Source organism: Pleurodeles waltl, chromosome 1_1 (genome assembly GCF_031143425.1).
Source record: "Pleurodeles waltl isolate 20211129_DDA chromosome 1_1, aPleWal1.hap1.20221129, whole genome shotgun sequence".
In the NCBI taxonomy this organism is placed as follows: domain Eukaryota; kingdom Metazoa; phylum Chordata; class Amphibia; order Caudata; family Salamandridae; genus Pleurodeles; species Pleurodeles waltl.
The window spans coordinates 330,534,663-330,562,310 of record NC_090436.1 but is presented as its reverse complement, the minus strand read 5'-3'; the positions used below and the strand labels follow the sequence as shown (position 1 = coordinate 330,562,310).

The 27,648-nt window shown below is 44.0% G+C and overlaps 1 protein-coding gene across 2 annotated transcripts in view; it reads right to left on the bottom strand.

The window, feature by feature from the left end:
• The window catches only part of ZSWIM6 (zinc finger SWIM-type containing 6), a 368,676-nt gene extending 345,009 nt beyond the window's left edge, over nt 1-23,667 (bottom strand). Inside the window, exon 1 of one of the 2 annotated variants that reach the window (XM_069222559.1) lies at nt 23,092-23,667. In XM_069222559.1, the coding sequence (XP_069078660.1) occupies nt 23,092-23,554 (463 nt within the window). In that variant the 5' untranslated portion in view covers nt 23,555-23,667. The remainder of the gene's footprint in view (nt 1-23,091) is intronic. The other variant, XM_069222552.1, reaches the window with a different exon arrangement.
• Between the last annotated feature and the right edge of the window lie 3,981 nt (nt 23,668-27,648).

Genomic DNA, 27,648 nt, shown 5'->3' with positions numbered 1-27,648 from the left:
AGGGCAACAAGTTTCTCATGTTTATTTTGTCCTTGGAACAAGTAGGCCCAACCCCCTGAAGCACAAACCCTTTCTTTGGCTGCCAGTTTTACAGTACCACATTATGGAGCAGAAAGGTTAACTGTATGCAGTTGAGGTAATATTTGTGCCGATATGCTGATGGAGCTTGTATTCACGGTTCATTAATGCAAAGCCTATAGTAGGGTACTCGTGCTAAATACGTGTTGCGACCTTGGACTGCAGTACCGACAATGGTTCCAGTTTAAAAAAAGAAAGTGTACACGTTTTGCATAGTTTAACAATCTGAGGGTACATGAAATGCTCCCAGAATGCTAGGATTAGACGCATTTGCAGAAGCTTGAAAACAAGATTGATGATCATTTGCTTTCAAAATAAAATGTTCACCAAAAAAAGTAGTAACTAGGAAAAATATGTTTAGTTAATTACTGTAAAGCTTTAGGTATCATTTCTTTGAAACACCATTCAATAAAAAGCTTTGATGCATGCCAGTATATCCAAAATAGATTCATAATGGGGAAAAAAAAAAATCAAAAAAAAAAAAAAAAAAAAATCAATGAAACCAGTTTCAACAAGATTAGGGGAAACAAAAATAAACCAGCATTGGCAAAGCCAATAGGTCTGACATTGATGGCCAGTCTTAATTTGGTCAATACAGGTCTTATTTTGGCATGGCTTTTGTAAACAAAAAAAAAAAAAAAAAAGACGTTGTGGGAGTTGCCAAGCCCTCACCATTGTTACAAACATAGGCAAAAATCCCAGAAAAAAAACACCCATTGCCTCAGTAGTTTGACATTGAACAAAATTACTTTGTACGCGAATACACTCCTTGTGAAAGAGCAGATTGATATTACTCACAATGAAGCCAGCTGAATGATGGCGGAGAGAGAATTAATAAAAACCATAAAGGTCTTGGCCAATGCCAGACACAATTAGGAGCCCAGTTAAAGAAAGGGATGCAAGTCCATGGTATAACTCTTTGCATTAGTGAAGCTTTACATATTTCATAAACGCACAATCATCTACCTAAGTTGACCAGGTAACCTTACTCCTAGAAAATATTTGTGGACTGTATTTTAGCACGAGCAAATATGCATGTGAAGATTTGCTCATGTGAGAATATGTGAAGAGTTGACAAGTTCACTTTCCTTCCAACCACTCTCCCCACCCCGCCAACCCTTGAAAGGTTTTACTTCTGCCCTTGTCAGGAGTAAGTTTCCAACCTTTCCCACCATGGGAAAAGATTTGAGAAGAGCTGGTAAAACCCAATAAAACATGCAGGTCAGTATTTTGCCCAAACTCAAAATGTCATTCCAACACAGGAACTTTTGCTCACCACTGCCTCCATCCCCAGTATGTACATCTGAGGAAAGGTAACAAAATAAGGAAATTGCTAGTATTCAAGCCCTACTATAGTATTAGCCCTGGCATAATCAGAAAGGCCAAGTAGATTTATTAAGGAACAGGTCACATGGACAAGTAGATATTTTATTAAATCCCATGCACCTGTCACTCTAATTTGCAATTACAGTAATGCAAAATACAAAATGGGGTAATCTGGCTTTTGAGGTCAGGCAATTTAAATCCTTGATAAGGATTGCTAAGTGATTTGGTTAACTGCAACGCTAACAAACAGGTCACAGGATTAACAATTTAATGAAAATTAAAAAAAAGTTGCATACATTTGAGAGCAAATTAAAATTCATTTTTCATAAAAATGAAGTAGAGCATGCTCTTTGTCCCCATGTCTAAACCTCCACGAATCGCAGCAACCCGCCCTTCTGAGAACAGCACTGACACTTCCGAGAACAGTACTGGTAACTTAGTCATCATTTTCCTCACTGTAGATCCAGCACAACTGGAAAAGCAGTGCTCAGTTCCATCCCTGGAGCAGTGCCAGGTTATATGATGCACAAACTAGTGGATGGATCACCTCATCCTTTATCAAAACAAACTCGCAACCCTTGCAATAGGGAAATGGGATGGGCCAACAGGAGCAGACAAGTCAGTGAAATGTAGCACAATCAACCCTCGCAGCCAGCACGGCAGAAGTCCCCAAACATCCAATTACAGACGACATGGGAATCTGAGACCGAGTACGAGCTTCCACCTTCCTGAGATGCAACAGGCTCCGATGCTAAACTGAAGTTTGGTTAAAACCGCCACTGGCCACGTTCACATCCTCCAAGCCACAGTTAAGTTCAAGGAACACTTTAAGAGTTACATTAAGGTCATATCAACTGCTATACTAGAAGATCATAGTTTATTTACTGCAGTGCATTTATTGACACGTTCCCCAAGGACTTCAAAGAGTACATAAAATTGTATTCTTCAGAGAGCATGCGTGTAGACTATACCTGGCTCACACTGCCCACTGCCTCACTGCCATGGGTGGGGCAGTCCTGCAAAACTATCAGGTAGCAGCACGGTTCCGGCGGGGCGTTATAACAAACCACACGATTGCCTGGCATCTATTTTACACCTATAAATATTGAATGGACAGCTTTGGATTCGGTTATCCAAACTAAGATCTTTTGCCACACAAGTAAATTATTTTAAAGCCACTGAAGACTCCTTTAGAATGAGCACCCATAGCGAAACTCAACTTACGGTACACAATACCAGCTTTGTAACATGCAAAGGTTTCTTGGGAGAGCTGAAACCTTCATTTGATATAACGTTTGGCACACTAGACCAAATTAGCCTCCTGCTGCTTATACAGAGCACATTTTGCCTCAGTATATAACTGCAGCACTTGAGCTAATCTGAGGAAGACAAGTCCATTGGTGCCACTCACAGATGGCAGTCCCGCTCAGCATCAAGAACGAGTGGATGATTAAGTTCTTGTGTCAGGTTAATGTGCGAACTGCAAAACAAAGGACCTGCGAACCCATTCCTTCATCTGTCCAGTAATGACTGCTATATTTATCATGCAACACAAACTTGCGGCCAAATGCCACAACCATGAGTTAGGATGGTGGATGTTCATTGCAGACTTGCCTAGAACATTGCAAACTAGACAGACTAATGCAAGCGGGACATGGATGACCACTCCCTTTGCTTTTCGTTAGTACTGCCACAAAAAAGGGACTGAAAGCATATTTGCAACTGACGACGTAAAATGAACAGTGAAATGCTCAGAGGCAACCTAGTAACTCTTTTATACACTTTTCTACCCCAGAGGGGTGGATAAGATTTCAGGTGTGACTCGGTCTCGACATTGGTAACCCATAATCGCGAATTAGAGTCCTAAAATGAAAGCTGAAAGAACACCACCAACAGAGTAGGCAAGGAAGATAGTTCTTCAGATATCTCACTATGAAAGGAGGCATTGGGGGGGGGGGGGGTAATAGTTAATGATATAGGATTCAGAAGCTGTGGAGCCTCGACAGCACTCTACAGATTCAGCTGCACGTCAAGTAAACTACATGCTAAAAATCTGCACATGTTGCTGCTATTTCAGGAAATGGATGTATTAAAAACAAATAACTAAAGTTCTAAGCACCTACTGAACTCCGGGGTCCAACAAAAGGAGCAGACCATTGGAGACCCACAATATTAATGTTAAAGAAAGGAACAGGCCTGCTGCAATAGTGAGTGCTTCACAGGCCATTATAAAACACCAAGATAATGCAGGAAGGCTGGGGAATGTTTTAAATAATTGTCCATTGCTTACACCAGGCAGTGAGGCAGGGTGTACTAAGTAGTTTATGCTAAAATTAAGAGATCCAAGGTCTCAATCCAGAGTAACTCAAAGCATCCTCCAGTCACATCAGCATCTTGGTGTGAAACATAACCCACAGTTCACTTCCTAGACAGTTTATACATCTGTGAGCCAGGAAATTGTAGCGTAAGTAGCCCGGCTGCTTTGCTTGTAAGTGTTAGTCTGAAAACTGACACTTACAGACTAGTAGTCTAAGAGACTTGCATCAGGTACCAACAAATACTTTAACAATATAACATTCCAGAGTACAGAAAACATGCTTCCATTACTAACCATTGATAAAAATGGTCACTAGAAATTTAGATTTCCACAACTAGTTCTTGATGTACTGCCTTTTGCTTCAAAGGTTTGAGACTTTCGATAGACCAAATTCTGTTTCATACAGAAACAAATGCACTTCTAGACCTTTATACTGGCTAGTTTAGGGACAAGCAGCAGACAGAACCATCACCGACTGATATGCTCAATCCATGCCTTGTGAGATAGAGTAAGAGGGTTGGCACCTTGACCCTTTTAGCCTTAGCTGTGGAGTCAGGTTAATTTTCACAGTAGTCTTATCAGGCTTGGTGAACTGTAATTGAAAGGTACCATTCTTGAATCTGATCTGGCTTTTTGCCTCTGGAGTCCACTGTTTCAGAGCCAATAAATTAGGGAAAAAGAAATTAGGTCGGGGGCTTCCAGGTTCTGTCCCAACAAGCATTTTTTTTAATGTCCATTAGCTACACTCATGATCCTAGGCCTTCTCTTGTAAAGGTATGCAGACTCCAAATGTTTGAGTGAAATCACTTCTCCTTCGACAATATAGTATAGGTTATCAGCCTTAAATGGAAGGGAATATCAATGGAGGTTCTGGTCATCAACAATAACAAAGGAGTGAATAATATATAAATAAATAAATAAAAAAAAAAAAAATAAAAAAAAAAAAAGGGCCCTGCTCCAAGTATCCCCCAGTACAACAACCTTGTAACCTCACCCGACCCTTCAAAAGTATACTTTGAATCAATTGTGGGACGCCACTCATTAAGTTCCTACATTTATGCAGGCCCACATGGATTATCATTCTCCACCCGTATCCCATAACTAAGGCACTCACTTCCGTACAATGCAACTACAAAATGTTTCGTTTTTTATTTATTTATTTTTAAGAATACTTCTACTGAATCACGCAGTGACAACCCTTTAGGAGAATTATGCACTTTAACAAGATAAACATCAGTTCACGTCTGTCAAATTAACCCCCATGGCATGAAACGGATTCGATGTACAGGCAATGTACCCAGCAGCCAGTATATAGGCACTAAAAAGCCAATTTTATGCCCAGCTAGGAATTCAGTGCACTCACTAAAGAGGCAGATATAGCCATGAACAACAGCAATTCATCCTTTGCCAATGTATGGTAATCCTCGAGCACTACACATCATTTGGAGGGCATTTAAAAATGAAATTGAAAACTAACAGAGGTAGCCTCTATTGTCTTAGAAATGCAAGAGGCCAGTGGTGAGTCCTATCACTTCCAGTCACTGCCCATTCATCCATCCTTTCCCAACAGAACATATATACTTAAGAGAAGCATCCAAGTCACCCATTTGATAATGCAGAAGTAAAATACTGACAATTTACACCAGTTTGTACTTGCGGCATCCAAAGAGACTAAAATGCATCAACCTTTCTAGATCATTTCAGGTTTATGCACTTACAACTAATATTTTTAAAATTGAACAATTTGTCAGGTGATCGGACCACTGAATTTTAGAGGTTACAAAAAATAAATTCCACCTAACGTGATATTCTTCCAACTACTGGTCTACTACATAAAACAGGTGACAAAACAATCAAGCTGCTCTGCATGGAATTACATCGACTAGCAATTATTCACGAACGCTGAAAATAAGTCACTGGATTGACTATTTAGACTTTACTTAACCATCCTTCACAGATCCTAGGTTTAAGAGGCTCCAACAGAACCTGGAAGACCATCAAACAAGAAAACTTGTTTTGCAACAGTGGCGTCCACTGCTGTGTTATTGTTGAACCAAGAAAGGGCCTGAAGACTGAATAGCATAAACATACATCCATCCATCAAACTGCAGAATCATTGCAGAGTCATTCCACCATTGATTTGTAATGCACTACACTGGACCCCCTGCATAAGACATGGTAGATTTGGCACACTGGTGTTGCAGCTTTAAAAAAAAAAAAAAAAAAAAAAAAAAAAAAAAAACACACCCCACACACACACAGCCAGAAACACGCATTGGCATTGCCAGAAGTTCTTGCCATGGCAAGCTGGTGCAACGGTAATATGATTTTAATGCAAGCATATGCCACAAAAAGAAAAACATGGCATCACCTAAATGGAGCAGCCCAATGCTTGCAATAATTTTTTGCAATGCGAGTCGCCATGGCATATTGTAATACACGGTGTTCTATGTTTGCTAGTAGGCAAGTGTACTTCGAACAGGATCGAAAACCTCAGTTTTAATGCGCATCACAGGGAAAAAGGGATTCTTACTGGTGCCAATAATTGAATTTAAGTAGCCTGAAGCTAGTTACAGACACAAAGACGGCCTAAAAACAACAACAAGCATTTACAACTTTTCTTGTAAAACAAACTGAAAATAAAAAGTAGAACAGTTAACATAAGCTAGAGGATTCAAAGCGCCACAGCCGCCATGAGCGTGTGCACAAAGGAGACACAAAAGGAAGAAAAGAGTTAATCGGCAAAAGTGCATTTATCCATGTAACACGGTTGATGGCCAAGGCGGTAAAACCACCAAGGAGGGACAAACGTAAAACATTTACCAATGCCAACAAAGATTTTTTTGAAATGCAAGTCTATGAACGAGTGACAGTGATGGGCGTGGTTAAAAGTCCACATAGATACCAACACATCAGAAATGCAGCGCTTGCACGCTGCTATGCTCAAGCTAAAAAAGATAAAAGAACGAAAACAAAAACAAAAAGCACTGGCCTACCAGCAGTGACATGGAGTCTAGTTTCTGGAGGATGTCCATAAGTGATCAGACAAAATGCATTCACTCACAGAACAAGAGCAATCGGCTGAAGAGGGCAGGCTTACTTCCCTATGTTGTATGAATGACAATTTAACAAATCAATGGCTGACGAGCTACTGTAGTCTCTAGATGAGAACTAAAAAGATATCCAACATAAGTGTTAGCCCGGTTAGCGAGTCCGGTTCTTAATAAGTAAACTTACAAGGAGACGCTTATAGGTCGATAAATCTTTTCATTCGCATGGAGTATCCTAGCCTCACAGTGACAAGTGTACACAATAATCAATGCATAGCTCAATATCATTAATCAAACATTAGCAATTTACTAAAGAATACAAATTAACGCTCCATGACCTTGCAGTCATGAATAACCACGCCTCATATTTTACATTTTGTAGTTTTATTGCCCTTTGGTTACAATAAAAAGGGCAGGGGGATAGTTCAAACTTTATTCAATTTTATAACACGTCTAATCAACCAAAAGATGCCATGAACATAATCTAATCAAAGCTTGCATCAAGATGCATTTGTTTTAATCAATTAGAAGATCAATCGCAACAACCCAGTTAATGACATAAGTTCAGCAGGATTTGTCCGCCAATCAATTGTCAAAAAGTCATGTCAAGTACCATCATGCAGAGAAAACCTTAACTAAACCAGATCAGCTTTGGCATGTGAAAAACAATTTAGAACACAATTTGGAGGAAATACATCTAACTGAGAAATGCTATAGAACAGCGCAGTTGGTACCCAGAAAGGAAAAGCAATGTATTAGCCACATTGTCATATCTACCTATCCTCGAAATGGGTCAGCAACAGTCAGCCTTCGTCCTCAGGTCAGTCAATTCAGCATCACATCAGGCTCTCAGTCAAAGAGTCGAGCCCAATGAGAATTTCGAGTCGCCACTGCAAATTTAATGAATCTGCTCCCCTCATCCATCTGAAATCTTTTCCCTCCGTCATGACTTATATCAAAGTCATCCAGACTGTCCCCCAATTCCTAATTGGTCAATTAGTCACGCGTTTACATTAGCCAATGGATAAAACACACCAAATCTATAGATTCTAATATTTCATGTTTCCCAGTATGTTGATTGGTCCATCTTGCAAGTCCTCATCATCCGGCTCGCCAGGTATCGAAAATGTTGCATCTTCTTCTCCAGTCAGTGTCTCCATTGTTCAAGTACACCTCGCCTTCACCTTACACGAAAATTTGCTACAATTCTAACTCTACCAGCTCCGGTCCGTTGGTTCTCGAGAAGACTCCTTGCCAAGCAGATTTTGTTAAACAATAGGCAGTTCATTAGTTCAGCTTCTACTAATATTCTACATTTACCATCAGAAACAGCTCCTGCAATGAGGCCTGGTAGGACTAGGCCCAGACAATTGCCAAGCTAAGGCGCATAATTAACAAACAGATTATATCCTTCAAATAGGTCACATTACTACATTATTTTGAATACATTTTCCTCATTTACGTATACATTAGTCTTCTAGTTAATATTTCCATTTGCATTTGACGGCCACTCCTCGTGGTCACAATTTCAAACGTGGACATTATTCTACATTATTAAAAATTCTACTTATATAACCACACATTAATAATTTCTAATTAAGACATTTGCGCTATCGGCCCAGATACAGAATTTAGATCAAGTCCAGAAACGTCAAAGAACCAGACCCATTAAATTTGAGATCCCTATAAAACAGTTCTGATTACCCACAATCCACGTTTCCGTTTTCAATTTCTTGTGGTTAAACTTTTATGTTTAAATACAAACGTCCATACACTAAGCGTCCTCACATCCTCTTTGTTCTACACTACCTGAACTCCATTACCAGAGTGTTTAGCACCAGTCTTACCACAGTAAAACTAAAATGTACCCAGACACTGGCCATTCCTCATTCTGTCTCCACCTGCATAGCTTTAAGCTGCTAGAGGATTAAGTCAGAAGCTTTAAATGTCATTTATGAGACAACTATAAGCTCAAAACTGCTACACGGTGATGTTTACCGCCACTCTGACCAAACAGTCACTAAACCTCTCCCAAACCATCACTTCTCTCAATCTAGAGTGGGCCCTATGCTGGTGCAGAAGTGTTTGAAAACATTAACGACCTGCCCTACCACCTGTAAAGTTCAAATTAAGATGTGTAGATTCTATATACAAGATTGGAACTCAACTGAATATTGAGCAATTGAACACGGATAGGAATGCTGAAAAGACTACAAACAAAAATGTAATTACCAGCAGACTCAAGTGACTACTTGATCTAATTGGGCTCCTAGTTGATGACAGAATTTGGGATACCACTAGGACCTCTTGGTGCTGTGCATGCCAGCATCCAACTGAACAGGAACAAGTGGGAAACAAGGAGGAGGGGAATAAGTTGGCTGAGAAATGATAGCTAGGTGGAGCATCAGCAGGTACACTAAGCTTACACCGCCCTACCCTGCTGACATGATCTGTCAGAAGCAAGCACTTATATCTTACAGGTCCATGAATAAAAGGCCCTTTTCAGCATAGCATTCCTGTTTGCTTAGAAAAGCCCTTGCCACACAAGACGACAAATTGTGAGACAGGATTTTTTTTTTTGTTTTTGTTTTTTTAAACACAGTAACATTCCATCAGGGACATCTATGCAGCAAGAGAGTGTATGGACTGTGCTAACCAAGGTACTGCCTTTGCTTTATTTCACTCACCCTCCTGCCTGGCTCCCTACAGTCACTGCAGATGTTCAGTTCCCAGGGTGTCACAGCAGGTAGTGGAGGGAACCAAAGTGCTTGCCTCAGTGTTTACCCAGGGGCAACCTGCATCAACCTACACGATCCTACCTGGTGACAAGCCCTCAGAAAGACTTCAGACTTGAGCAAATCCTTTAACGACCCAATCAGACAAACATGCTATTTCCATATAAAATATGACGATCAGCAATGGCAAGTTAAAGTACACATAGCCACATACAATCATGTATGTTTATGTCTAGACCCCATTCAGAACAATGAGTACCTGGAGATATCTTCCAAATCCTGCAGGCTAAGAGATGACTAAGTCCACTACTACAGATCCAGACAAGCTGCACACCCAGTCACTTGTTGGCAATCAGATACGGGATGATTTTAAAGTCTATCGCAGCAGATGTCTCCTCCACGTCTCCCTCTAATCTATTCCTACTCAGGAACATAAACTTTAAACAAAAGATCTCAGATTGGACATAGTGAAGTGACCATCTAAGTGGACGATGTTCCTAGGAATTACCATAAAGGTACCAGGAGAGCTGCTAAAAGCTCCAGTTAACGGAAAATCATAAACTATCATACTGCTAAGCGCTGCAACCTATAACACGATAACCACACCTTAGTTGTCATCATGAGCATCAGAACACTTCCCACAAAGACAACACACCGTGCGTGGTGTAGCGCGCTACCTATGTATGCTTTAGCGACCCATAAAGGCAGCGAGTGCTAGATAAATGTTGCAATACGCAGTGTAAAACCAACCGCAAGCCAACTATGCAAATTACCAGTAACCAGCAAAAGTAATTTAATGTTTCATAATCTGCACCAAGCTCTCGCATTTGATGAAGCACCACTCACGAAGCCTTCAAGAATTATACATTCGCTCCAAAATAATTCCTTGTGAGCTAGCATGCAAAGATAACTAAAGACCAAATGAAAGAATAGCGTTTTCCGTTATCACTGAAATTAAAATTTCACTCTGATCTACAGTAATAAATCGATACCAAAGTGCTCCACATTCATGCAAATGATGTTCTCATGCCCAGTCACCACAGAAGGCTTCATGCCAGACACCATTTCATAATGAAAGAGGACTTTGGGCGAACAGACAGGTTGCTAAATACGGCAGGACAAGGGGTAAATTACCTGCATTTTCAGCACATTAATTCAGTAAATGAGCTTCCGATCCAGCGGAAAAGGCAGCGGTTTAAGTTTGTGACAGGCTTGGCTGAATCTTTCCAATTATCGTCAGACGTTCACAGTCATTGCCCATGCATTTACAAACCAAAAACTTCCAGCTGCATCAAGGAGCTGTCAAAAGACATTAGTATGTGTATGAAACACCGCATGAAAAGGTAACCGTTGGTGAGGGAAGACCTCCACCAAAATAAATAAAAAATAAAATAAAACAAAACATTTGCAGTACCTTAGGCACAGTATTGTATCGCTTACAGGCGCAAGATGTTAGAACGCATAAATAGTCGGATCATGATGAAAAAAGAAATATATATTTCATCAGGATTTATTTGGTTTATTAGACGTTCTGTCCTGAAAGAAGCCTCCACAGTCACCATCTCGCCGGGAACTCCCCACCCTCCCGGAACCCCTGTGGCTAAGTCCAGCACCAACAAACTCACCATGTCAAACAGTATATGAAGATGGATTACAAGTAGGGCTCCCGGCATTTGTCTGTATTTTTCCATTTTTGTTTATTTTTTGCTGATTTGTATTTTATAGTGTAAAATGCTTAGAGTAAAAAAATAAATAAATAAAAAAAATAAAAAAAAAAAAAAAAAAAAAAAAAACACACACACACTGCCACAAGAATATTCCCACATTTAACCGACAAATGTTTACACGTGTGCCAGTGGCCAATAGGTTTTACTCATTTACATTACAATATGGTCATTTGAAACACCGAGGCACAATGGTTCCTCGCACCACGTTGAAGCTAAAATAACGAGTAGAATCTCTTCTGCTCTCGCTACACAACACTAACAAGATTGCTTTCTGGAAGCTGGATTCCATCTGGTAAAATATGCAGTGGCTGCCCTTGGTCGGGTCAGAGCTGACAGTGAAAGATGGCCTTCCGCACTAAGCGCCATAATCAATTATACATTTCTCCCAAACTCCAGAGGAAGGGGGTTAATCGCAAAAAAGAACTTAACAAATCGGACTTTTGGAATTAAAGGTAGAGGAAAGTGCAAGAAGCCTCGTTCAAGCAAAGAAAGGGTGACAGAATCCGTAAAAGAAATCCAATGAATGGCAGAGGGCCAGAACGCAGGCCCCAGTCAGGGTGCAAGGACACGCCATTGGCGGACCAAGCAGATAGAAGTCACCAGGCAAGGTCAGCATTCACTTCCATGCACAGACAAAGTTTGCCTGTGATGGCTTTTGTCTAATCATCAATATGGAAGAGGTGCCCCATGAACGTGGAAACACTGAAGAAGCCACCCTTACTGGCCACAGAATCCACCATACCTTTTCATACGGACTTACCTGAACGTACGCCAAGAAAACCATGGTTTTGGGGTATAACACGTTAAAGAGATATTAGGAATCGAGATGGAAATGTCTTCGTCGCAGAAGCCACAGCTATGAAACACAATATAGACTAGAGAATGTTACAGCAGCGTAGGCTGTAAAGTGGGGTTACTATTAAGAAGCTATTAAGACGCGAACCAAATCAAAAGCAGAGACTTTGCAGGCACCAGCACTAGGCACTTCTCTGCACTTTACAAGCAATGTTGTAAGTTGGTATGCCCGCCATTAGCATGCAAGATCAGCTCCGCCACATTCTGGAGAACTCCTAGCACGTGACTGGCAAGTTACATTTTGCAAAATAAATATAATCTGTCATTACAGCTCACTTATTTCTCAGTCCCTCTTTTCTACACTGTAGAGTCAACGCTATATAAACAAAGGCTGCCAAGATAGTCAAGGAGAAAGCTCCTAAGTTTCCTCTTATCAAAGTAGGATTTAGGCTACCAGCTGAGTGAACACAACAAAAATATGAATAAAATAAAAATAAAGCTGACTTGCAGAACATAGCTTCACTGAGTCTGCCGTTCTAAATGGCCATTCACAATCCGAGATTTGTAAGGTAACCATACAATAAACGGAGGACCAAGCAATACTTTTATCACATAAGCCACAGGAAATGTTGTGGAAGAAATTTTAGCATGAAGGGAACCAAACTAGGCTGCGCTTTATTTTTTATTTTTTCTAAAGCAATGAAACTAAAGAAAAATAAGTTACATTAATTTTCCTTAATATTAGAATATGCATTTGCATGACAAAGCAAGCAGCACATTTCTCATGGAGCACATTCCACTTAAACCCCTAAATATTTAAAAAGTCTGGTTAAAAAGAGCCTTAGTATAGCCCAATGTCTTTCAACACCATAAGGCCAATTCAAAGTTCAAGGTTCAGAACAAAAAGAATCTGTTCCAGCACATTCATGAGCTTTCAAGAATCAGACAGACCACTGAAGAGATAACAATTAGATGAACAAGCATTGACAAGACTAATGGGTCACGGCAATGCCAGAGATATTTGCTTGGTCAATGCTTTCTACCAGCTCAGCTGCTAGACATGGCTAAAAACCATTGCAGAAAGTAATCTGATACAGTCAGCCTTATTCTGTACATTTAAAGAATCTTATTGACCTTTGACATGTTGATACATGCCACCATTTTAATAGTGGGAGATTGAACGGGGCTGTCTCCCACATTTTAGGCGGGAGACAGCTACAATAAAGCCATTTTAGGAGGAGTGTTAGTCACTGCTCGCCAGTGGAAACGTTGCTCTTTTAACATATATGCCCTCTATTTATAAACATTTGTTTTCCCTCTGTATATGTGAGGAGACGAATGTCTGTCACGCCATGCCTAATTAGACCAGTCTTTTATGAGTGTCCATTATATGGTGTGATAAATATTCGTTTAGAACATGGGTCCTATTTTCCCTGACACATCTGTGGGGGGCAGGACACTTTTTGACGCGAAGTGGGCGGACCTCCGTAAAATGATGAAGTATGTGTAACATGCGCATGTGGGCACATTCATGCTGTGTTTTGAGAGGCTGTGGTACCTCCCTATAATGTCCAGAACACTTAGGCAGGAATAGTGAGACGCCGACCAATGCCTCAGCAATCGCATGACAATGGATAACCTGAGAGCGGCTGAGGCAGAATGGCTGCTCCAGCACTGTTGACCTGAGACCCACACAGCCCCTTGTGGACGACCCATCAAACAGTCAGCACACCAGAAAAGATTAGCCATCCACCCCTGGCATTCTATAAGTGAGAGGGTTCTTATGGCCATTGCGCCGCTTATCAGCCTTTCACCCATGAGTAATGGCTGCAGTGCATTGAAGCCAGAGAGGTCGTCCAAAGCCTGGGGGTGGCGATCATGGGCATAAGCAGTGTTCTGACAGTGCAACCGGTTAATCTACAAGGCTACCCAAGCACCCGATCCTCCTAGCGGTCAACAAGGAGCAGAGTGATCTCCAGGATATAGTCAGTGTGGGTAGGGAAGAAGCTGCACTGAAATGGGAGAAAAAAGAGAAAGAGAAAAAAAAAGAGAAAGAGAAAAAAAGAGAAAGAGAGAGAGAAAGAGAGAAAATGCTCTTTTGCCTGGGTTTGTAACCCTAGACCCTGTAAGACTGAGCGAAGCCCAGGTTACATCTGATCCGGAGAGTCTAACCTGGCTCCCCAGCTCCAAAGTCAGTAGCTGCGAGTGTTACGGCTCATTCCCTCTGCATTAATACTATTGGGCTCAAGAGGGGAAGAAATTACCGGGATGGTTGATGGAGCGAGTTAAAACACAAGAAACCATTTGCAGTGCTTTAAAAAAAAAAAATAAAAATAAATAAATATATATATATATATATATATAATAAAAAATATAAAAAAAACACGGAGCAGAGGATGGACACAAGTACTTGGTTCATGCACTAGGGAAGGGTCAAACAAGAAAAGGCATGCTGCACGTATGTCATGGACTAACGTGAACAAAGGATACCAGCGCAACGCTGAACTGAACACATGGTAATAAGCCTATTGGCAGGCTGTTGCCCGCTGTTTGTAAACAACATGTCTCAAAGAGAACAGCTCCAACACTTAAATGTGTATAAAATTAGCCCCTAGGCAATGGGGTAAATGATAAAATCTGCACAAGATGGTTCACAAAAAGAGAAAGCTATATTTTGTTGCTTCTCAGCTACGGCTGCATGCCCCAGTAATGCCAAACCAGTCCATTTCTTATAGAACGCACTGGGGCTCCAGCCCAAGGACTGGCTCACAAAGAACCCAGAAGGACCAATGAACTCAGCGCCTGGAGAAAAGCTTGCTGCTGCTACCTACTGTCTCACAGGAATTCTGGAGAAAGCGGGTAGACCTTCCGTGTCCCGCATCCTTTTGCACGTTATTAGGCTGGCAACACTGCCAGAACCATGAATTGGCTGAAACAGCTGGAACCTCAGGACAGATACTCCAGCAGCAAAAGGTCCTTTTGGGGCCCTCACCCTAAGGAGGGGTTCTTTAAACCTCTTACAGAATGGAGGCACAATCTGAGTAGCAGCAACATGCATACCTGAATTATGCAGGAAAGCACTGGCTTTAAAAAGCAAAGGATTTTTAAAGTCGGCAATTAAGTGCTCCTAGCCAAGCTTTCACAATTAGCAGGTTAAAAGAAGCACTTAAACTCTGAATACTACAATTCACATAGTAAGCAAAATTAAGCACACAGCACGTTTTTCTATTTCAACAAAATATTTAAACATTTTATATATAAATCCGGTCAAAGAAAGAGGCACAATAAAGAAGCCCTACACAAAAAAAAGAAAAAAAGAAAAATATAATTATATATATATATCCCCAAGAATGCTGTTACTGCATAGAAAAATGCACGCAATTAATTAGTTCCTAAAAGCCCAACAAAATATTCTCGTGAAGACAGAAAGCAAGTGACGTCCCATGTCATTTCCCAAAATATCAGTCACTTTACCTTTGAACACTTTATGAAAATAAGTGTTCCACTTACATAGCACATCAACATCAAGAAAGAAAATAGAAAGTGAAATTCAATCTTTCCAAGGCAGGGACCACGATCTACTCACATTTTCTGTAGCCAAGACTTAAGGCAACTTGACGCACTTACAAGCAATGTTTAAATAAACTCCAGGTATTTTACCTGAGAAATCTACTTTTGACAACAACTTGCATTATGCTGTAAGGGAAAACAGGGATGTTGTAACGCTTACTTTCTTGTTCATAAGAGAAATGGGGAGGTTATTTTACCTGCATTCTTTAGATATGTCCGGAACGGTCTAAGTTACATTTATGTCCTTATTCAGACCAGACATTTTCCAAGGATAATTTTACCAAGCTGCCCCCACCCTTCCCCGATTTGGGATTCAGGAATGTCAATTCACTTATACTCCGCTTATGTCCTAAAAAGGAAGGTTTATCACAAAGATCAGCGGCAGACTCTTCAAAATGGAAGATCGCTCCCTGGAAATAACAGCTTGACGTCTATCACTTGCTTGATCACGGTGGTTCAGTTACTGAAAGCCTTAAAACATTTTTCAAGGGAAGACAAAGCAAGGCCATATGCTCGATAAGCATTCACAAATCAATAAGATAAAAGATCCTATTTCTAAAAATATCAAAATATTCTACTAGAACCTAGGATCTATTGTCAAATAATTTATAGATTGCCTGAAATAATTACTTGCCCACAGCAGGTGCCACGCGAGTAGCTATAAACCATGTATGCCACACCATGTACTTATAACTTTCCCTTGAAATAGCCACCTATTTTTACTTAGTCATCCTCATTCAAGTACCAAATATCATGCATCAGGAGGTCAAGAATAACTAGCTGGCCATGGGCCTTAACAGCCAAGTGTCCTTGATCCAGCATTAGCCCAGTTCTTGCAGCAAGACTCCAACCCTTCGACAACTGCATATCAAGTGAAGTTACTTTCAAGGGGTAAGGATCGACTGAGCTAAAGCCTCACAGTTGTAGGGCTGTAAGCCACAACCAAGTCCAAGACTACAAGATCTTCCACATAGGATTCCAGCACTCTGGACAGAAGGAACCAAAGGACTTCTTCTCCAAGGTAATCCAGTAACCAGACATTATGCATCACATTTTAGGGTGACCTAGCTGCAAGGGAGCTAGCTGCAGGCTCCCAATATCCTCTAGTACAAGAAAATGTAAGCTTTAAAAACACCACTAACGAGTTATGTACACATTTTGCTGCATGATAATCTCGAGCTTTCACTGCAAATGAGGAGGCTGAAAGACTAGACACAACAAGCACCAGTGGAAAAATTATTAATTTGGAATTATGGATTCTCCAAGGGGAAGAAAAAAAAAAAAAAGCACACACACCACACATTACAACAATCATCGTAAATTTGGTTGGCTCTACCAAGGCCCCATTTAAGAGGGAATCCAATTAAGCACATGCGTGAAACTCCATTCTAGGTAATGTGGTCTTTCAGAGTGAATTGGCGAGACGAATAACCCAGGTGCTGGCAAAGAGGATCCAAGTACTAGAACCTAGTTACAGGTAGTCTTTTCCACTGAAAGAGGAGTGAAGTCAGGTAAAGAATCTGAGGAACATTATAGATACCCAATAGGATAAGCACGAGGCAACAAGTTGTGTTTTATGGAAAGTTATGTAGGACAGGAATTCAAGGTGGGAAACAATGTAACTAGACAACTTGCAACATTTTCCTAGGGCGATATTCTTGCAGGAGTTTAGTATTTATGTCTGCTAAACAACTAAAGCCAAAACCGACAACATCCATTAGTACTGAAAGAGCTACCTTGAGTTTTCATATGAAAAAAAAAGAGAGAGAGAGAGAGAGAGAGAGAGAGAGAGAGAGAGAGAGAGAGAGAGAGAGAGAGAGAGAGAGAGAGAGAGAGAGAGAGAGAGAGAGAGAGAGAGAGAGAGAGAGAGAGAGAGAGAGAGAGAGAGAGAGAGAGAGAATATTAAATGACTCTACAAAATAAAAAATCTGTATATTAAGAAAGCGGATGAAAGTGAAGTCGTCAGTGTAAGGCATGTATGCACTGCTATTCTGTAAGGCCTTCAAAGCTTGAGCCGCCCAGTGATGTACCTTAAGGACTGAAAGTGTGACTTTACTAATAAAAGGTCTGCCAACAGTGGGTATGTGCTAGTATGACTTGAGAGCAGCACTGAGGCAGACAGTCCCATGTGACAACGAGGCTTCTGCCACCCAAAAGGTATGGAATGGGGAGAATGTGTGTGTGTGGATATCTTGAGTTGTTTACTCAGAGTTGGGGTTTCCTGGTAATCACGTTACTACTGAAGATCATTGATGCCTCCGCCACCCCTCCACACTGGGGGGGGGGGGGGAGCGGAGACTGCTTTTTGGTCTTAAAAGCAGCGTTGCAATAGCAGTCGCTATCGCTGAAGTGATCTGTGAGGATATGCTTCTTGTGAAAAAGCTGAATGCCATCACTCACAGAGAAGCCAGACAACAGGTTAAGGGAGAGACCCACTGCCCCATACTGTAATGGGCAGAAGGAAAATGCGAACGATACAACAATAGACCAATGGGTGAAGAGAGGTGGGTCCCTCACAAATATATAATTTTAGTATACAAAGGGTTCTTGATAACGACAGGGCCGTTCGATCCTACTAAAAATGAATGGACTGACGCTAGACCTAAAATGGGGAAAAAACGAAGCTTATCGGAGGCACTGACTGCAGGTCCATTCTTACCCAAAGAGGGAAGGAGGGGTGTAAAGGCATCCCAGCGCTTAGGAAACGGTTTACAGTTAAAAATAAGTCCGCACATAAGGCTGGCGACCAGCAGCCCTCTAATTATTTAGGTCTGGTCTTTCCACCCACAGATAAGCTGAATCGCAGCATTAACTGGTTGTCATTGCGGGCACGTGAAGTTGAAAGTCTTATCCAAAGTCACTCAATAAGTCGAGCAGAGCTGCATTCACGGGCTGCTGGCATCAACACAAGCTATCCAGGGCCCACAATCCGACAGGCCTAGTGAACAGCGCAGCAACACACAGAACACTCCCACTTGCAGTATGGCACCAGCAATGCATTAATGTTTACAGTCCACCCCAAAGGCACATAGAGCTGCCAGCCGAACACTCGTCATTTAAAGTAATGGGGCAAAGCCGAGCACTCCCTCTTCCCTGACAGGTCTGAAACCAGTAATACGCCAAACTACAGTGAAAAGAAAAAACAAAGAGCGCAGCCTGCGGCCTTAATACCAGCCACCAACTCACGAACGGGAAGGTCAAATGCATCAAAAAAATAATGTAATGACAGGCTATACCCTCCAAAGGCACCAGGCATTTTTTTAAGGTTAAGTCTAATGTTTTTTTCTATTTCATTAAAAAGGACGCCAAAGAGAGCATTTCGCTATTAGGCTGTGCTAATGCTTGTATTTTCAATTGAAAAATATACTAAGGGATCGTCTGTTGCGATTTCAGAACAACATTTACCGATCAGGGCAGAACTGCTTGTAGCAAGAGGCAGCAGGTTTGCGGTTGCATCTGTGCCTGGGACACAGTTCGGTGCCCACACCCCTTCCCTGGCAATGGCTGCCTGCTTGCAGGCAAGTGAATTTCTTTCACGGCGAGGCCTGCCCTGTTGAAAGAAACACCAGGCTGCGTGCACGCCTCCGGGGGAAGATTGCATCGTCTATGGTTAGCCCGCTGGCTTATTTTCGCAGCGAATTCCAAGCTTAAATGCAATCACCCAAGAATCCCTCCCTACGTGCAATCCGGCCATTCCACATCGCTCCTAGTGCAGAAGCAAGCACAAACAAAACAACCCGAGCACTGCCAGCAGAACCAGAAAATGCAATTGCGGTTTCCAGCTTTTAAAAAGACTGGCATGCCCAGACTACTAAAAAGACTCAGCCCGACTCAAATGAAAAAGGCCTGCATTGTCTGTAGTCTGAGCCCTTTGCAGCCCCAGGAAAGGCAGGGGGCGCAGAAAACGCCGCAGCCGCTGCCATCGAGAACTAATGGCTCATGCAGAAAATCACGTTTGCAGATCGCATTAGAATTTAAATGAACCGCAGCGAAAACAAACATCTGAATGTTCTCCAAGGGGGTGCAAGCAAGAGCAAAAAAAAAAAAGAGACATTGCGCGAGATTGAAACTCCCAACAGTAGCCCTTTTAATTAAAGAACTTAAGTAATATACCAGTTCTAGAGGGAGGGTACAGTCATCAACAAAGTTCCTCCCTTCCAGTGCCACCAAGAGGGTTACCCCACGCAACTCCTCCTTTTGGACTGAGTCACGAAGATCAAAGACCCACTTAGGAGAATCACCCAGCGGCCCTTTGTTATCACCTTCCCTGTACCACTGGCGTGGAGATGAAACTAAGAAAACCCCTTTTGTTCAGTCTCCTTCGGAAGGTGACAAACATGAAACAAACACGCAGCAAAGAGCCATCTCCACGGTGGGGTGGGGGGTGGATGCGTGTGTGCTCGATAAGCACTGCTGGTAAATATGCTGCACGTGAGAAGCAGCCATCCCAAAGAAAACCCTCTCCCCTGAAAAGTGTACTACATTGTGTAACAAACGGCACTGAGAGCGCGCAGTCCCTTTGCCTGGAAGGAAAGGACGGGGTGCGCAAAACTGACAGCTGACGGGGGGAGGGGTTTATAAAGCCAAGCCCCCACATCTAAAGCTCTCAGCAACCTTTTCGAGCCTTTGAAAATAGGAACAAAGCTAAGGGGAAAAAAATAATGCCAGCAAACTACAAAGAGACGAAGAACAACACTGACAGGATTACCCACACCCGCCCCCTCTGGAGCTGGGAACAAACAAACATCGGAGTGCGTGAGACCCTATTCCTTCAAGCCTCTGAGCACTGCTGGTGGGCGGGCCCACGCCGGCCACATTCAGGAGAGTCCCCGCACAAGATCAGAGCCCTCGCTGTGACTGGCACCGGAGACCCGGTCCACATGCACAAGAGCGTTGGAGTGCATCAGAGGAGACAACACCAATGGTGGAGCACGGCGCCTCCACGGAGCCATAGACCGGGAACCACAGGGCCTATTTACAACCACCTCAGCAAGGGCTGTTAGCACAATAGCACCCCTATGACTTTACGACGCAGACTGAAGTAATAAGCAATGTTAACAATATCACACGCCTCTAATAAACAAACACCGTGCATAACTGGGGTGCATACCAAGGCTGGGAGGTGATCGGAAAGGCCCTCCCCTAGCCGTAATCGGTAGGACCAGGGAGCCACAGGCTAACATTAAGGATGGAGCCGGAGTACCCGTTCAAAACATTCATGAGACGGCATTCATGAGACGGCATGCATCAGGGAGCAGAAGTAAATGGATGTTGGATGGCGAGCGGAGGAAGCAATGTCACTTACATTAATGACGGGGGTAAGTCACTGAGAGTGGACTCAGGTGATAGAAAACACGCCAGCCCTTTCAGAGGCCGAGGCCGTGGATTAATCTGAAAACCAGAACACTCAGTCCAGAATACCAAGTGGCGTGTGGTGGGGGAGGGGAGCTGTATGTACAGGGACATTGCAGGGTGACAGGAAGGACACAGGATGAAAGGTGACCATAGTCTCATATGCCCTGGACCGTGGAAGAGGCTGGCACAAACGCAGTGCATCGTTGAGGGGGGAAGGGGAGTCGGTAGAAATCCTTCGGCTGAAATACAGTACAGCAGGGACATTCGCAGCACATGCACCAAGCAATCCTTTTAGAGGAAAGAAAGCCACAAAGACTGTGGGTAAACAGGAGGCAGCGCCACAAGAAGCAGGGCACGCAACGTTATCAATCGGCTGCATTGTCTGCAGAGCCTCCCCCCTTCCAGTGTCCTTTAAATTCCTCTTTGTTCAGCCAGCACAATCTCATTAATTGCGTTTTTATCTTCGCACCCCCCTCAAATAGACATAGGAGGGGTGCCGTTGCACCCTTGGATCATGTGTGGAGAGGGGCGGGAGTTCTTGCCACATCCCTCCCACTGACAGTTCCAGGATCGGTCTCCCCAGGAGGGAGGATACGAGGGAGGGGCAAGGGAGGATGAGGCTGAAGAGGGGGGAGGGGTTGACAAATCTCCGGGTGACATCCCCGGTTGGACCAAGGCTGTTCTCAGAGAGGAAGGAAAGAGGAGGAGGGGTGCTTCCTGTCAGTCTGCTGTGGGAGAACTGGGCACTGGAACGGGGTCTAATTAGCTCAAACAGCAAGTACACGGCCCGGCTTTTTCAGAAGAGTGCGTCACTGGAAGACCCACATTTGAGAGCTGGCATAAGAACGCGGGTATCCCTTGTGCCGTGCGGATACGTGCCAAGCCAATAAGACCCTGGGACTGAGAGCTGCCAGGAAGTAGGATGTTGCTCTCTTCTGTGTATGAATGCTGACCCCAAGCCCCTAGGACAATTCTGATTGGCCAGACTAAGGATACACTGGTGGGTGTATCCTACCCCGGATGGCTCAATCGTTGGATTAACTGTTTGATGGGTGCATTTCTCTGCCTCTCCATAGCGAGTTACTTCGCCCTAGGCAGCTGTTTTTGCAATGTAAACCAGTGGAGCCTGACATACACTCTAAAGCTTCTGAACCTTCTTGGCAGCTGTTCTGGGGAAAACAAGTTAGGAAGGGTTTGGTTACCGTCCCCTTTCGGTGTGCTGCCCGTAGACAGCTGTGTGACTAACGAGACTAGTTCACTTTAGATTAACAGTTGGGGTGCGGTGGGTTATGTTACATCCTCTGTGGCTTCTACGTTCCTCTGGGTCGATGGCAGTTAGGGAGATATGACGCAGCTTGCTTTCTGAGTTTTGGGGTACCTTACCCCAAGCTATTTTGAATTGCATTTAAGAGCTACTGCCATCATTAGTCTCCGTACTCTTGAAACCGTGACAGCGTTGTATTTGTTTTGGATTGGCAAGAACTAAAAGGCTTTTCCATTATTTTGTTTCTTCTGTGGTGGGAGAGGAGGGCGGCGCGCTCAGGTCCTCCTGGGGGCACAGAGGATTTCTTATTCTCCGTTCAGCACATAAAATCAGACCGCAAAAGTGCTATTTTGGATTAACAACGTCGAGTTGCTAGCTATCTTTCGTTTAATAGTTTCCAGTTTGGACTGTGGGGGTTGCCCCTCGCACTGTAGTACTTTTGTTTAGCACACCCGTGGCTTACACTCCACCCTTCCCTCCAAAGCCCCTAGTCGCAAGTAATGGGTAATGTCCCTGTGGCCGGTCCTCAGGATGTGGATTGAGCACCACCCGGCAGCACTTGGTTAAGGGGGAGGGGGCTGATACACGTCTAGGGTATCCCACCTACGAACAGCTGTTCCTGGGTCGGCACCACGGTTGTTATGGGTAGTGAAGTCTCCTCCCACCGGGGGCTGCCCCTGGGGCTGGTCTAGTTTCACTCTGCCAGGGGTGAGTGCCCCGGCGATGGGCGGCTCTTCTGCCGCCTCCTCCTCCCCGTGGGTGCTGCCCTCGCACAGCCCTGCTTGCTGGCTCAGCAGCGGGAGGGGGAAGGGGAGGATCAGGAGGCGGGTGCGGGGCTCTCATCAATCCCACTCTCGGTTCCCCGTTCACTCACCCACTTGCAGGACGTTGTCAACGCAGCCGCCCTCCAGCAGCGCGATCCCCCGGCGGAAGGGCAGGCGGCTCTCGTCGGCGGCGGCCGCGCTGCTGTCCGCTGCCCCCGCGGCGGCGCCCGTCCCTCCACCGCCTCCGGGGCCGGGCGCCTCCTCGCCGCCCGTGTTGAACGAGGAGTACATGCAGATCTGGCGCTCGCTCCGCGGGAAGGACCAGTAAACGATGCGTCGCTGCACAGGCTCCGGAATGCGCTCGAAGCGCTCCTCCACCCGCTGGAAGGGCCATTTCTCTGCCACGCGCCGCGCCGCGATGTCCAGCAGCGACTCGGGGCTCTGCGCGCGACCCGCCAGCTGCCCGAGACCGGCCACCGGGCCCGCCCCCCGCGCGCCCGGCCGGCACCCTACGCCATAGCCCGATCTGCAGCAGAGTCGCTTGGCGGGAGGCTGCTGTCCGCGCTCCGCCATGGTCGCACTGCTTCTGGCGAGACAGCGGAAGTGCCCGAGCGCTTTAAACTGGGCACGCAGGCAGGGGGCGGACCTCGTCTCGGAGACGGGGAGCAGGCTCCGGGGGCGGGTGGCGGCGGCACCCTATATGGGCGGCCAAGCCTTATAAGGGCGAAAACGGGCGGAGTTATGCAAATCCTGCCTGTCAGCAACATAAATAGAGGAACAAACAATGACAGCGAGGAACTGGCACGGTGTGTTGAGCAGGGCGGGGCTAGGGAAGGATGGGTGGCTGTGGGAGAATGGCCATGGGTGTTCCTGGGGGACGGTCCGGGTGCTCCATGTCAACATCAAGGCGAAGGGGTCATCCTCCTTCCCTCGCCTCACGCGAGGACGCTTCGGAAAACGGGCCGGGCGCGTCTGCTCTGGAGGGGCAGCTGCAGCCTTTGATGTCCACTCACGCAGGCGCAGCGGTGACGGGAAAGAGGACGGAAGGAAGAGGAGGGTCCGGGATTGTTGTGACGCGCGCGTGTATTCCTCTAAACTGAAATATGCTTGTGTGCAGGTCCTTACTTAGAAATTCAAGACTGAGTAGCCCGCTATAGCGGCCAGTATGCTATGTGTTTATTATTTTAATTAATGTATGCTTGCAGTCTTCTAAGACGCGCATAAGACCCATTTGGTATAAGAACGCTTTAATAGAAACAGTTGTTTGCGGAAGCAAAGCACTTTGTATACTACCTAACCTTTTAGTTATTTTGTATATTCTGTTTTATGTAATTATTTACCTTGCTATATTTTCAACCTTTGAAACTACTTACAGCTGTACTGTCTATCTTAAACCATCTGTAACTTCCATGTAACGAAATGTTCCTGTAAAGTGCTCTAGTATGTCTGCGCTATATAAATATGCATAGCTAAATAAAGCAGTGTGTTTAAGTTCATGTCACATAAAAAGAGTTGGCAACTACAGAACAGCAGTTTACTCAAGAATATTTCACATGAAGTTACTGAAGAACAGGGCCATTAAACATGGTTGTTTTTTCAAGTAAGGCTAGTTTACTATAACATAAACAAGGTTTGACAAGATTCGGTTGGTAGCATAGTACCTTGTGGTAATTGTAATAATAATTTCTGAACTAAAGATGGCCCCCGAATACCTCTGGACTGTGCTTTTTCAGTTCCATGTGGTGAAGAGCAGCATGATCTTTTTTGTTTGTGGTCTGCACTTTTTTCGTGGTAAGAAGACTGCCACTATAAGCCCACTTTCATGAGCAAACTGCAGAAGTTCTCTGTGAGGCCTGCCATTCCCGTAGGAGTGATCAAGAAAAGGGGTGGGCAATGAGAGGGCATATTGATTATTCCTTATCTCAATTTGTGTGTGCAGGTCGGTTTACACGTGTGTATCTTTCTCATTTCTTAATCAGATAACTACTTAGCAGTCCAGATTGTAATATGCATTTACTGTGAAGAGTTTTGTCTGCCTGTTGCAGTGTTCCCTGTGGTTTTCTGTAGGTAGAGAGATTTATTTTGTGATATTCACATTGTTTAGGGGGGAAAAGAAAGATACCACATGCAGTCCGCTTGCTAGCTGCAATCATCTACCCCATTTTAAATGGATCCACTTTTCTTTTTTGCAGTTTTATGTAGCGCAAACTCAACCTGTAGATATTGGAGTGCTGTACATGAGAAGTCCTTCAACAGGCAAGCAGCTGCTTCATCGATCTCAGCACGAAGACGGATGGCTGCAACTTTGCTTGTTCCCCTTTGCAAAAAAAACAAAAAGACACACATACACTCAAAGAAATTAACCCTTGTTAACACAATTTGCATAACCAACTTCATTAAGAGCAACTCCCAAAGGCAAAGGCTGGAATGTACTTGTTTATCTGAATAACATGCATTGCATTTAAAATACTATTAATTAGTAGCATATCACCAATATGTGTGAGATGAAGCAGAGAAATACAATTGAAAATAGAGTGAGTACCTATGAATAGGGCGCAGACCTTCTTGAAATTTGCTCTACTTTAATGAGCCCATGGTGTTTTATTTAAACCACTGAAGTAGCTCAAGTTCTATATTTGAGCTTCAATTCTGGGAGCTGTGTGGCATGTTGGGTCAAAAGTCCCATGTGGCATTGTAACTGGGCCGTCCTGCGCTCATATTGTGTGCTCTTTCTGACCTGGTATCTTCCCTCCAAAGTGAACTTACGTCATTAGTCCACAGGTAGATGATGAGCACCGCTTACATTATACAAAGACATGTTTATTTTTGGTAGGCACTGCACAGGGAGATTAAGGACTTCAATAAGAGTTTTGCAGATGGAAATCTCCGTGTGCCAAACTCCCGACAGGGTGGCCGCCGCCTACGTGGCAACCTCCCCGCTTGAGTCTTTAAGAGTTTCCCACTAAGTCGGCAGGCAGAAACTTAAGTTTCCACCCGCTGGCCTAGCGGGAAACAGGCTACAGCTTTGTCTCTGGCTCGTAATCGAGCCAGCAGGGTGCACCAGCACCCTCTCAGTGTTCGCTGTCTGCAAAGCAGTGAACATTGCGACGGTCCTGGGCAGGGGGGCCCCCTCAAATGCCCAGGCCAAGTACATCGACAGTGCAGGGGCCTGCCTGTGGCCCCCTGAACCTGTTCTCCACCAGCCTTTTCATGGCGATGTAACCGCCATGAAAATGCTGGTGGACAACGAGGTTGTAATCTGCAGGGCAGCGCTGCCCTAGCAAATTAGGATCTCCGCCAACGCCAGACCGCCGAGATCCAAGATCCTGGCGGAGCTGCTGGTTCCATGGCGGTCGGACGCCACTGCGAGCTGCCACACTCATAATGAAGGCCTAAGTGATTTGTCCAGAATCACACAGGATGTTGAGCTGGTGCTGAGACTCGCACATATCAACCTCTGCACAAGGAGGAATTAAAAAAACTCCTACTATACACAGCAAAACTGGCATCATGTCTACATACACTTGCTCCTGAGTCGGAAATAGAAGAGTTTGTCGCTCGTGTCAGCGAAACAGCTTGGAATAGATACAAGGTTTTCGCAAGCTGCATCATATTATTGAGTCCTGCTATCATTCAGACTCAGAATGATATCAAAAGTCAGTGTTATGATGCTGCTTCCTAATATCCAGGATCTCTTCCAAGCTGGGCTGGGAGGCTCAGAAGCAGTGGGCCACACATAGGGCTGCATCGCCATAGTGACCTACATGCAGGCAGCAGGCGAGATGGTGTGGTGCGCAGGCAACAAGAGTGCCCCTCTGAACTGAATTCTCATACATACACTATGTCACATAGTGTAACACTATGTATGTATGATAATGCAGTTCAGATCTGTGTCGGTGTGAAGGTCAGGAGGATAGGGAGCACTAGTATAATGTAGCCGAGCGCTACATCAATTTTCAACTTTAGCGGTGCATTAAATATCTTTAACAGTGCTGTAAAAATGTTCACAGCAAAAAACTCACTTACTGTTCTTTAGGCGATATTAAAATAGCCAAAGTAATACCGTCCGTTCTATGAGCTTGTGTACTGTCTAATGTTTTACACTGGTCAATTAGAATAAACACTTTTGAAATTCTTTGAAAAAGATGCACAGGTGCATTCATCTCTGAGTGTGGGGTATATGTGGAATGTTTAAATGCTAACTTACAAAGCACTGTGTGGCCAGGCATCAATGCAAGTCCAATGCTGCATTTCTTAAGGATTTCTTAAGCCTTTCTTAAGGAGACCCTGCACTTTTAGATTCGGACCTTACCTCGGGCACTTTAGTTTAATTTCAACACCAAGTAGGGAGTTGGTTGCAGCATCCTCACTGTGGTACACTCCCCCCTCTCAAATAAATGGCCTCTGCTTCAAATGTTCACACAGGCGCTGACTGATAGCCTAGCTGCATATTGCCATTTAACAGCATACCCGTACTATAGAACATTTCTCACTTAAAAGCAGCAAATGTTCTGTTCTGTTCGTAAATGGTAATTAAACTGTCCACGCAGGTCGGGGCAACGTAAGATCTACTCTCACACTTAAAAAAACATTTTATTAGCTTTATTAACATGATAACCACATATACATTCCACCAGCTAGTTTTCTAAAGAGATGCAATGTGCACA